This window comes from Tetrao urogallus, assembly GCF_951394365.1.
Source record: "Tetrao urogallus genome assembly, chromosome: 5".
Taxonomy (NCBI): Eukaryota; Metazoa; Chordata; class Aves; order Galliformes; family Phasianidae; genus Tetrao; species Tetrao urogallus.
Genome location: NC_136818.1, coordinates 21,379,198 through 21,391,992, shown reverse-complemented (window position 1 = coordinate 21,391,992; position 12,795 = coordinate 21,379,198). Strand labels below are relative to the sequence as shown.

Here is a 12,795-nt window from a genome sequence, read left to right as displayed (position 1 = left end):
TACAGCCAACAAAAGAACTGGGTAAACATAGAAGCAAATGTCCCAGTGGCAGAAGATGCATACTGAATTGAAGAGAATTGTTTTTTATAATTGAAAATCTCTTATTCCTTTTTCAGATTTTGGTTATCACGTTATATGGAGTCCTGAGTAGTCTCCCTTTAAACTTCTGATGGGAGTAAAGTTCCTCTTCTTGTAGTTCTCTTACGTTTTATTTCCACTGCTACTGCTGGATAAGCTATCCTTTGAAATATTTAAACCATAATGAAAAGCAGAATTCAGCTTACATAAAGATACCACTTCCTGAAGAAGCCCTCCCTCTTCTGGAGCTTCACTTCCTTCCTTCCTATCTTTCTCCCAAGGGACAAGAATGGATGGATGTTGAGCAAGATTTGCTGCGAGTGGATCTTCTGAGGTATTGCTTAGTGTTTCATTCTGCTTCCCATACTTATAGCCCACTTTGAAACCTTCTAGAGAAGCAAAATGGTCACTTGATCGTACTGGAGATGGGGATGCTATACAGCCACTAGTGGTGTCCATCTTGTCAGTAACAATGGTTTTCTCTCTGTTTTCCTCTTTCAGGTTTGAGAGTGATTCTCTATGGCCACCAGAAGAAACTTGTTTTCTCGGAGATGGAGGGAGTTGTTTCCCATGGAGGACACTGTCATCCTGACCGAGATTCCAGTCTGCTTGGTCATTAGCACTGCTGCACAGTAGGGTCAGGTTGCTCTCACTAGGTGCATTCGACTTGTTCTGAAAGAAAGAATGTGTTTATATTTAATGTCACAAGAAACACTAACAGTTATAAAACAAGAAATGCTGTAATGGATTTTGTGGGCTCCTAAATCATGGATTGCCTTTTGGTTTCAGTGTTACAAAGCAACAGTTCCAGAAACAACGTAAGAGCAAGGTTGTGTTTTTTTTTGTTTTTTTTGTTTTTTTTTAAGCTCTCTTTCCAGAATGCTGTTTTTTATCCAAGGGATCACCTTTTGTACAAAGATTCCGCATCCCCTGTCCTTTCAGTCTCTGCACAAGCAGTTTTGACAGTGAACAAAGACACTTTGCTGGTTTGTACCATAAATATGAGAAGGAGCTAGACTAAAACTAAAACCAGATGGTATTTCCTCTTTCCTTCAGTAATTAATTATACCAACTTTTAGCTAAACAAACAAAAATGGGCATTTTATTAATGTGACCCCTGTGTGACATTCATAATATCAAATTTTACAAGCTTTTTAAACATTTGTCAGAATTTGTTGTTTCAGTGACAAATCTCTGACTATCAGATTCCTTTCAGCAAAAATAAATGTTGGACAGCTGATATAAGCCAGAATTCAGAAACACCAGTATTTTTTCAGCTAACAACATGGCAGTGAGTTGGGAAGGGTTTATAAAGTTGTAGGCAAGAGCTCTGACCCAAAAAGTGGTTTGCTTGTGGATTCCAGGACTTCTGATGGCTTCGTATCAATATGACTAATTTAATGATGCAATGTGAAAATGGAAATTCCTTCTAAACCACAAAACATAGATTAAAACTAGCTCTGGGAATTCAAGATTGGACAGCTAAATATAATACTAAATTATCTGATTAAGCAAATTATTACATTATTAACAGTTTTGTATGCGGTTACTATTAGAAGGGAAAAAAGTCCGTTTTCCAGATGACTTGGTAAACTGAACAAAAGTGTAACCAATTTCTTGACTCATGAAAATCCATCACAAAGCTACCAGCATGGGTGTGCTGTTTTGCAGCAGCAGAATGACATGCTAGCAATTGTAAGGACTATTCAGTAGTGACTGGTCTGCATGTTGTGGATTTCAGCAGTGCAGGATTCCAGTATAAAGGGCTGTGGTTATTGTTCAAGTGAAACCAGGAGACTAACCGTAGTCTTGTAATCAATGTCATCCATCGACCTAAAGAAGTCCAGGCTCTTTGCTCCTGAAAGCTTTCCTTGATCTGAACTGTGTGTGCTCAGCGTGTCCAAAATCTCCCCAAGCAAGTCCATTTCTCCTTGTTGCTGTGAAGTTATTCCAGTGTCCCCGGAATCATCACTATCATAAAAGCAAGCAGAAGCTTCTTCACTGTCTTCTGATGATAACCTAAAGACAAAATCTTTTGCATCAGTTGGGAGCACAAAAACTACATTATTACAGACACTCCTGAAAGTAAGTAGCAGTATACATTCAAACACTTAAAATGAATATAAGCCCCACTTTTCTTCGAGGTCAACAACCCTACCTAAAGATAGATGTACAAATCTACACAGAGGCAGTGGCCATTTGGTGATTCTTCACTTTGCTCTTCCTTAACCACTCAACTATTAAGTTATCCTTAACATGATATCCCAAACCTTCCCAGGAATTTGATTGTTATTCCAAATTTGGTTCCACTTTTGCCTTGTCTATACCTTATATTTAGGTAAGCATTGCTACACCTCTCTCCAGCTGATCTAGCCACATCTTTTGTTCTAGTGGCAAGGCTCTCATGCTGCAACTCTTCTTCTGTCACCTGAGCAGATTTACCCAAGTAATGCTTACCTGCAATTGCAAACGATGCTTTTGTCTCTTATTTTCTCTTTCACTCACTGCAACAACCTTACTTCTGACCTCCACGCTACTGCAGTCTTTCCCTAGTGTTGTCTATTTGGAATACTTCTAAAAAAGCTCCTTCCATAGCCAAAAACTCAAGGACAAGGTTAGCTGAGGTCACCATGTTGACAAACAAAATTTCACTCTTCTTTGTATCCTGACCTGTAAAGATTTAGGATTATACCAAACTCTCCTAATCACCATACATACACACATATCCCAACAGGCCTCTTACTTGCTTGTTCTCTCTATTTCATCATCATCATCTTCATCCAAGGTAAAATCCTGGTTATTGAGGTGCTGGTTGAAACGTGTCTGGAGGATAGAAAACTAATATTACACACTTCTTGTTTATTTTAAACAAAGGAAACAAAACTCAAGTGCATGCCAGCATTATTTGGAATCTAACTGCTACCACACTCGTTAAAGACTTCCAAAGCACCCAATAAGGAAAGGCACATATTGACCCAGTCTTCTAGAAGTTGTTATAAGAAAACTCAAAATTCACAGATGTAATCAGTTAAAGAGCTAGAAAACCATTTTTCCTCATGGTCTGTGGAGTGCATTATTATTTATGCAGAGCCTTGATTAGCAGAAGGCTGCCTATACAATGTAAAGCATCACTCAAGCTACTACCTATCCTTTCTCATAAAGACAAAGCACTGTAATTTACTGTTTTCTGACAGAAATATCTGCAAAGTTCTGAAGTTAATGTGGTCTACTGAGCATGAAGAAGAATGGATTTCTGAAAGTGGCAAGAAGCCTGGAGTCTCTTTACACAATTGAATTTATATTTGAGTGTTAAGAAGGATAGAGTAAACAGTACGTCAGCTTGAAAGCTGTACAAGGATGCCTTTGTGCAAGATACTTTATTTTAAATTACACTTAAGTTTAGTGTACACTCAGAGCATACTATTAGAAGCCTGTACAGAGCAGTTAGCTTTAAATTCACACATTATCATACTGAGTAACCTGTTTAATCACATTTTTATTTGGCAAACATGACCAGGCTGAAGATTCTTACTACACTTGAAAAAAAATCTCTATCTTGACCAGAATGTTTAAGTTAAAAATTTGTGAAACACAAGTGATAGTCAGAAGGTCTGTGCATCTCTTACAATCATTTCATATCAAAACCCCACAAAAAATTAACAGTGCGGACAATCCGTCTACAGAAGGGATTCCAAGCTTTGTAAGACTGGCCATAATTTAAAGACACATGGACGGAATTTGTGCAAAGGGAAAACAATGTTAGCTAACTTTAAAGAAAATCATACACAAGTATAAAGAAGTGCTACTACCCACATCTCATCATACAGTTCACCTTATGCATGCAAGCCCCTGGTGAGGAGGAAATATGGCCTTAATTTCAGGCAAGGAGCTCAGAGATCTTGCATTATGAGGATTTCAGTATGTCACCTATTACAGATGTTCTCAGGGTCCTACATGTACCAGGATACACACTACTTTTTTCCTCCGTTATTAACAGGAATGACTCAGTGTATATTCTTTATAGTCCGACACATATTTTCTCTTGTCCAACAAGAGACTAAGCACTTCCTATACTTCTTTATCCACAAAGAAAAAATGTGGCTCTTAATGTGATAAACCAAGTAACAGCTAATAAAAAATAATAATAATATAGTATTAAAAACAAGGAAAGAAACCAGATTACGCTTCACGCTGAGTGAAAGATATAAGATGGATCACCGAGGAACAAACATGATATTAATATTGCTACTGTACAAGGACTGTTCTGAAACTAATGCCTCCTACTTTATTATGGCAGCTCACGACATTAGGGATGGATGTTTGTAATGTGGCAGTAGAGCCTGAACCTTCCTACCAATATTCCACCACATTTTGTTGCCACGTGACAGATGGCAGCAGAGGGACTGTCTGACAAAATGGATTCCGACATAGAAGCGCGTATGAAGCAAAGCAGTGTCATTGAATTCCTCCAGGCAGGAAAAAAGGCACCCATTGACATTCATCAGTGCTTTCTGAATGTTGATAGAGACCAAACAGTGGATATAAGCACTGTTAGAGTACTGTGACAGTGGATCATCTTCTCTGGTGCAGATTGTTATGTGTGTGCGGCGTGCAGACTCTTTTTAACTGCTGGTGAAAACGCACAGCTACTGGTAGTGACTATGTTGAAAAATCATTTTGTAGCTGAGAATTTGCTCTATGAGATAGTGCTATTGTGTTCTTTGTATCCATTGTAGTTTCCATGGAAATAAATAGGAGGCATTACTCTCAGAGTGACCTACATATTTTACTGATAAACACCTTATAGAACACTCTCTGGTTTGACTTAGCTTACCAGAACAAATAGTGCTCAAACGCAATATTAAGATGTTTGGACCATTTTCTGAAGCACTATTTATTAAATATAAAACTGGGAAGGTTTAGGAAATGTTACAGATAAACCAGGTAAAACAGCTTTGAATGAGTAAGTTATCATAAGATATAACTTATCTGACAAAATAGTACTTTATTATTCGTTAGTACGACAGAAATAGGAATAATTTAAAAACTTTGAGCAGGAATGGTTTTACTATAATTATTTTAATGCAAAGAATCAAAATATGTAATAAAACATTTAGAAATAGAAATTAGAAATAGAAAAAAGACAGTTAATGAATGCAGACAAGATCTATTAAATACAGCACAGATTGTCAAGAAAGCAAATTGCTAAAAGATGGCCCACTGGTCTTTCGGTAGCTACACACCAGGGTAGTTACCTGCAGTTGTACCGCACCATGCTAAGTAGAAGTATTTTATCTATTCCTTTCATTAGCAGTAGTCAATTAAATTTCCTTTGTAAATTCAAGTTATTTCCAGGCTCTGAGAGTTCTTTGAATTATTTCCATCATTACTGAAATCAATCACGCTACCGCAAATAACTACAAGGAAGGTTAACTACTTTGCCTTAATTGATACTGTTAATTGGCTACCTCACTGATTTAAATTTTAGAGTTTGTCTTCACCGAGGCAATTAAAATAGTTTATTTCTGTAAGACTGGAAATTCACTGCCTGGTCTGGAAAATTCTGACTGATGTGACATTCACTTACATTAAAGCTCTAACCCTGGAACTGACTTTTGGAGGGCAAAACCCTCTTTCACTTGAAATTTGCATCAGAATTAGATGCTGCCATCTTTTACCTCTATTAACATAAAGAGGAGATTTTTCAGGAAAGAGTCTTTAAAAATGTTGAGAATTTTCTGAAAACCAAACCCTTGTTTATTCTCAGATGGGTTAACTGAATTGAGTAAATTCCTACAAGATAACTCCATGATATGCCAACATAGGAAGTAATTTTTCAGAGAGCTTTTTAAAAGTCTGCAAGCTTAACAATAAAAAAAGTTGTGCCTTTGAAAAACAGGAATGAAATTACTGAAAACCAGCAAACAGCACAGACATAGCAGTTACACATATTTGGCTTCTTGAGGCATCTTAGGGTAGTATTACAGAAGCAAATTAGTGAAAGCAAAATATCGTATATGAAGAGTATAACATAGCAAACATCAACAAACCTTTAAAAAAAAAAAAAACAACAAAATTTCTAGGTCTTGTTGGTCAGACTCTGAAAGGATTTCTGCTATCAAATTAGATGTTTAGGCTTCATACAAGAAAAAAATTCAAGATTAATCGAAATTAAATCAGATCCCTATACGGAAAGAAAATGTAAAAGGAGAAAGAAAGGCAAATATCTGTCTGTAAATAACAACATTCTCCAGAGTTTACAGCTCTGCAAGCTGGCCACTGAGACAACAAGCAACACATGTTTTTGAATAGGTGACTTTCCTCTAGGAGCTGCAATAAAAACTACTGCAAGGGAGGGGTATGTCCAGACTCTTTTGCAAAGAAAGAAAAAGAAAAAAAGAAACTCTTAATAAATTGCAAAAGGAGAACCATAAATCTTTTTCAGTGCTCCACTAGGTAAAGTGACATAGTACGTGCACCTGCAAAAGCTGTCAAAGTCATTTAAGAAGTCCTTCCATTACTGACGTACCCTGCTGTTTGCAGTTATTTAAGCTTTTAATTTGTCTTTTCTGCATTTTGAAGTGTGTAACCTTTTTTATATCATTTTATGAAAAAAGGACAGACTTCTGTTTCCTTCCTGATCAGCATTCTAATAACAACCAGACCATTTAAATTTATTACCTCAAGAAATGATATTGTAACACTCCTTTCTTGCTGCACCAGAACTTTATAAAGTCTTAATAGACTGCTGTCATGTTTTTTCTACCAACTGAAGAAACAAATTTCTTAAGAACTACTCAACTGTTTTTCTTTTTTGAACTAGTTCTGCTAACATAATAAATATATTATTTAATATATCTACCTTATATCTAAATATTAGCTAAGATTCAGCCTTGGCATTTTATATTTTTCCATCTTCAAGCACCTTGCACCACAGAAACCCATCTCTCACCTTTCTCAGAATATAGCAGAGTTCAACACATGCTGTTTATCACACAACAAGCTCGCACTCACCACAAACCACTGTTGAACCATCTCCCAAGCCTGCATGCAAAATACAGCAAAGGATCAACCACAGTCAGCGCGAGACTATGTTCAGACAACACAGCTCCATGGAGAGCAATGGTTTTTTGCTAGTGATGTTTGGAAATTGCATTCATTCATTCTGATGGCAGCATACGACTGCAGCTGATCGCTCCTGACTATGGACAATGGAATGTTGTTGCCATACATTCCGTTTTTCACTGCTGCAAGCAATTGCCTTTAATCCCAAGTATATTCTTTCAATAATAAAGGTGATGCATTTGGCTAAAGATTCAAACCATTGGGTTTCTGCCTGACTTCTGACTTCAAAATCCCTTTCCACAAGTGGTTTGTTACCTATACAACTGCAGCAAATGCTGATCACTGAAACCAGAAAAAGGTGATGACAGGATAAATGTGGGTAAAATCAAACAAGTGAGAAGGGGTCCTTATACTGTTCTATTCTGCTTGCTGGTAGCCTCACAAAATGTACAGCTTTGGCATAAAAAAGCAGACAAAATACAGGAATGTTAAAGGATTTAAATTTAAGATGGTTACATTTTTGATTGGGCACGAAAGTCAATCTTTGAAATACCAGTTTTTTATTTAATACCAGACCTTTCAGAAGCACAACTTTCTGGAACGAGTGCTTATTGATCAGCAGCGAGGCAGGAAGTTTAACCAGGCTGCTGCCATTAATTGTCCTCGACGTAAGAAACAAATAATCTTTTGAGTAATGGCAGCACATATATAACTTCACATTTACTGCCTGCTCAATATATCAGCACGTGTAGAATTTCAAGTAAAGAAAAATATCTACTACACTTCAAATACATGAAGTACTGTTTGCTTTTTCTTAATAATTTTAAGATAATTCATTCAGTATGAGAAAGTAAAATAAACAGAAATCCACTATTACTTCTGCTTCAGTTTTTCATTTCACCTATCCTCTGTGACACAGTAACAGAAGCAATTACAGTTTCACCTCCAGTAGGGAAGCAAAAGACCAGAGTGTCCAACTTTCCACTTAACCACAACCCACTCCTTTCCAGTTAAAGACTGAGAACTGAAGCAATGGGTAATGAAATCAAAGGAAGCATACTTAACCTTGCACTCCACAAGAGCCAGGACTGATAGGGAAAAGGGGAAGAACAGAGATAAAACATAAGTACAGTTACTAAACTTTCTCTTCCTAGTTGCCTTTCCTTTTTCAAGGGTATGGTACAAATAACCACCGACAAGCTGAAAGTAGTGCTTGGAATACCAATTAGCTACACTGCCACCAGACCAAGATGGATGCAAAATAAAATTCCAGGTGAATTTCTAGAAGTGGTCTCTTCAAAAATTCCTTGCATGCTTTTACCCATATAAAGTAAGATAACATAGTGATGCCGTGCTGTTTGATATATAGAAGTTGCCTTGAATATAAACTAAATGGATACCATCTAAGATGCCAAATTTTCTTTTATTAGTAAAGGTAGCAGCATTACATGGGACTTAAGGGTAGTTTTACAGACTTCTTAATGCAAGACAAAAACAGCTTCATCTTTCCCAGGATAAAGACCTTCTCCGCTTCAACATATTGAGATGCATAGATAAAGCATTTGAAAGATCGTGAAGTGGCTGGAAAACACACAACTGTATGCCATGAGACAACAGTGTCCTTGATTCTGAGATCCTGATAATTGAAATGGCACAGAAAAAGAAATCAACAAAGTAGGTCCCCAATGAGAAAAAGAAATCCTTTCTGTGGCAATAAAGAGTCTGCCACAGCAGGAAAGTCCCCAAAGTATGTTTAAAGACAAAGGCAACATGAACAGGAATATCAGCGCTGAGGCAGGATTTGTCACAGCAGTGACATCTCTTAAGAGAGATGGTCATGGAAAGCACGTTCTTATTATTCCTGTTCCAAATTTGGACCTTGACAAATTAACAAATTCTAAGCTTTCTACATTCATACTCCTGAACAGACGTTATTTGAGGATTTTACTCAAATAAGATACTGCTTTGCATTTTTACAGATTAAATACACTTCTGCTCACCTTTCTCAGACACAGTTGTTTATCTTCCAAACAACAAGTCTCCTTTACTTTGATGAATCGGAGTGGTTTCTTTTGGGAAGCCCATGACATGTCCCACCCCTGTGCACCGACTGAGGCCCCAAGCTGCCCACAGCTGGCATTGCCCTGCACAGCCAGCTCAGTCTCATCCCTCTCCATGGCACAGAGGCCATTCTTAGCGAAACTGGCCACTTGCAGCTGACATGCTGTGACATCTGGGCACACAGAGCACAGCAAAGGAAGGCAGCCTGCCTGAACTTGTGTTGGCAGCAAGGAAAAGCATTAACCTTTTAAAATTGGACATAGAATCATAGAATCACAAGGTTGGAAACGACCTACAAGATCATCATCTGAGATTGCCAGTGCTATTTGCAACAACTAAAGGCAGCAGCTATTTTATCAACAATAATTCTTTCTGGTTTGGTGGGGATTCTTTTGTGAGCAATTTTATGAATGAGATTTACTGGCAGAATTTTTAGTTACAGAAACTAACCAAAAAATTCCACTTATTTTGTTTCTTGATAGTAACAATATTCAATTGTTTGACTGAAGGGAAGCAGCAGGATGGAGCACTGAGACCAGTAAAAAGATGAGGGGAGCACACAACAGAATGGAAAAATTAATCCATATCTAGAAAGGCATGTGAAAGGCAGGAAAGAAAGGGTTTCTGAGGAAGCATAAAAGCCCATAGACCAGAATGTAACACAGAGTGTAGCTTCAGTGATTCAGAAGAGTTGCAAACACGGTTCACCTGGTTGGAATATGTTATCTATTTGATATCATTCTTATGCAGGTAAAACCAAGATTACTTGTTAAGCCAATCTTTTAGTTAAAACATATGACATATTCTTGCATCAGCAGAACTATCACATGGCAAAATCCCTTCTGGAATTAATCACGGCAGATCACACACAACTTTTCTCAGAGGAAAAATTACCAAAAGCACAAACATGTTAAGACAATAATATAAGTGACTGAAGGTAAAATGCATTAAGCAGGTGTGATCCTCAACACAAAAGTCATGTTTTTTTAGACATAACATTTAATGGGAAGCCCAAATATTACCAAAAAAAAAAAAAAAAATTACATAAAACCTGAGCAGCACTGAACTCTGTCCATCAAACCTCCAGACAACTGAAGAGCCAATAGATACCAGTCACATTTAAGTACACAGTCACAAAGAAAAGTGATTGTGCCCTAATACAATAAGATTGACTCCAAATACATTTCTGCCCAAGGCTCCCAGCCAGAACTAGGCACTTAGAGGAGTCGACCCACCCACCTGGCACCAGTAAGGCTATTCTGCTTGACACAAAGGATCTTTACAAGGCACCTAGGAACATGGATGTACTCTGAGTCAGGTACCTGCACTAATTCCAGCTGCCCTCATGCCTAAATTACACAACAAGCAGCAGGAAAGTGGAATTACTGGGATGTCCTGACTCTCACATTCAGGGACACTGAGATCCCTGCAGGAAAGACTTTTTCTGTTTCTTCTACTTCTCCCTCCTTCAGCCCCCAGGGCAAACTTTACTTTCAATTGAACTTCTTTATTCATTTTTTTTCCCCCACTCAGTTACAGGATTAGAGAGAGAAAGAAAAGGTTAGGGAACAGTCAGTGACAGAGCTGAAGCTTTAGATACAAGGTTGCGCTCTCCGAACTTTCAGGCCAGGAGGCAAAAGCAGTCTGGAAGGGACATAGGTGGACTGACCCTTGGGCCCCCTGCTTTGGACAGGGTAGGTCAGAACGCTGCCTGTGATTGCTCCTCAGGAGCACAGAAGAAACAGTAATTTAAGCAGAAGATAGCACTGACATGTTAAGATGTCCATAAGCTCTCCTGTTTGTGAAAGAGCGTTTTTCTTTTAGATTCTTCCATTTGTTTGTAGAAGAAAGGCCCTTCGAAAAGCTGCTCTTGTGTTTGCTGACAAAGTAAATTCTAGTAGTCAGATCTAATAGCCAGGAAAAGCATCTGCAAACTTTTTACTGCCTAAATTTCTCTCTTAGATAGATCAAAGTTAGATGCACTGGTGATATTGCCCTGAAAAATTAAGTGTTCCATTAAACGTCCCACCAGGCAACAAAAAATTCCAGAGCAATTTCCTGATCATTAAACTATCTTTTTTTTTTTTTTTTTTTTTTTTTTAAAGAATTTTCATTTTTAAAAAGAATCATGGTAATTAGTGGAGAGATTTCTTGAAAGTTCATTGAAAAAATCCAAAGAAGGACAGGCAAGGATTACTTCATTTCATGGGTTAACAACGGACAGAATCCTGCCAGAGAGGTGCAACAGCCCTTTGCTGAAACCCATGGAGAGAGTGGGCACAGAAGAGAACAGGACCCTCACTAATAAAAACACCAAAACACACTTTACAAAGGTATATACATATATATATATACATATATATATTTTATTTTTTTTTCTTTTTTCATTTAAATGTGTTCCCTGACTAAATGAAAATCAGCCACCATCACAGCAGAGGCAGTGAATGCTATCAGCTGGTGAGGGGAAGCTCTGAGCAATGTGGGGACACCAGCTCTGCTTGTGCTGTTCATTCCTGACAATAAAAGGATGCAAGACACATGGAAACACCTGAATCTTTAGGTTAAATTAAACCCTGCTAATATTTTAGTTAATAATAATAATAATAATGCAAGGAAATGGTGCTTGATTTCCAAATGATCTGCTGCCACAAAAAGCAAGGCTTTTATAGGCAAAGGATACACCCTTGAAGCCACGAGAGGGCACTCCTGTAATCTGCAATTTGAATTTTTGCTGCCTAGGTTTTCATTTTTAATTAAAAGGAAATCTGTTTCACAGAATGAAGAGATCTTATTTGACACACCAAGACAAAAGATTTTTGTCCAAGTTAAGAAAGCTTATGATATTTACAGCATTTTTAATTGTGCCAATTTAGCTGAAGAAACGGAATTTACTAACCAACCAAAGCTTATTCCAAAACCCTATTTCTCAGAAACAAAATGTAATTTCCTTTAAAAAATGCGTGTTACTGGTTATGAAATCTGTCTATTCGTAAATATTTTTAGTCAATAAGGGGTAAAGATACCTCCAGATATAAAACTAGTATTTTCCATGAACATAAGGCATGGATGTGATCTCAAGCACATTAACTGAGTACAAATAAAGACAAAGTTCTGTAATGAGAGCTACTATAGTTCTGAAATTATTATCGAGTTATCTGTGAGGCTTTTTTCCCCTCTTTTTTTCTTTTTCTTTCAAGTTCATTCTCAGTGTTCAGTCTCCTAATATAGAATACCTACATTCAGCACTACATTATCACAAGCATTCTCACTCCTCTTTTATGCTCTTAGAAAAAAACAACTCCTCAGAACAGCCCACTCTCACCATCTTTTTTCAGGTTAGGTGGGTAATCACTTACCGTAGGCCCTCGGTAGCTAACGATGATGTCATTTATTTTCCTGGTCATTGTAGGGGGATTGATAAATGTGGCACTCCTGAAGGTGAGGTTATTCTGAATACATCTTCCTCCCTGACTCTCAATGTCTCCGTTGAACTGAAGCCAAGTACCTACTCCAATCTCAATTACGTACTTTCTAGCTAATACACTACAAAAAAGCCGTAAAAGCTACATTTGTCATATGCTAAAGAAAAAA

At 37.5% G+C, this 12,795-nt stretch overlaps 1 protein-coding gene across 3 annotated transcripts in view; it reads right to left on the bottom strand.

The window, feature by feature from the left end:
- Nucleotides 1-201: 201 nt before the first annotated feature.
- Nucleotides 202-12,795, bottom strand: part of DENND1B (DENN domain containing 1B) — a gene marked incomplete at both ends in the record, with an annotated part of 137,111 nt that continues 124,517 nt past the window's right edge. For 2 of the 3 annotated variants that reach the window (XM_079536255.1, XM_079536256.1), the window contains 3 exons: nt 202-750; nt 1,881-2,097; nt 2,822-2,901. In XM_079536255.1, the coding sequence (XP_079392381.1) occupies nt 202-750; nt 1,881-2,097; nt 2,822-2,901 (846 nt within the window). Of the gene's footprint in view, nt 751-1,880; nt 2,098-2,821; nt 2,902-8,647; nt 8,780-12,795 lie in introns of all 3 variants that reach the window. The other variant, XM_079536254.1, reaches the window with a different exon arrangement.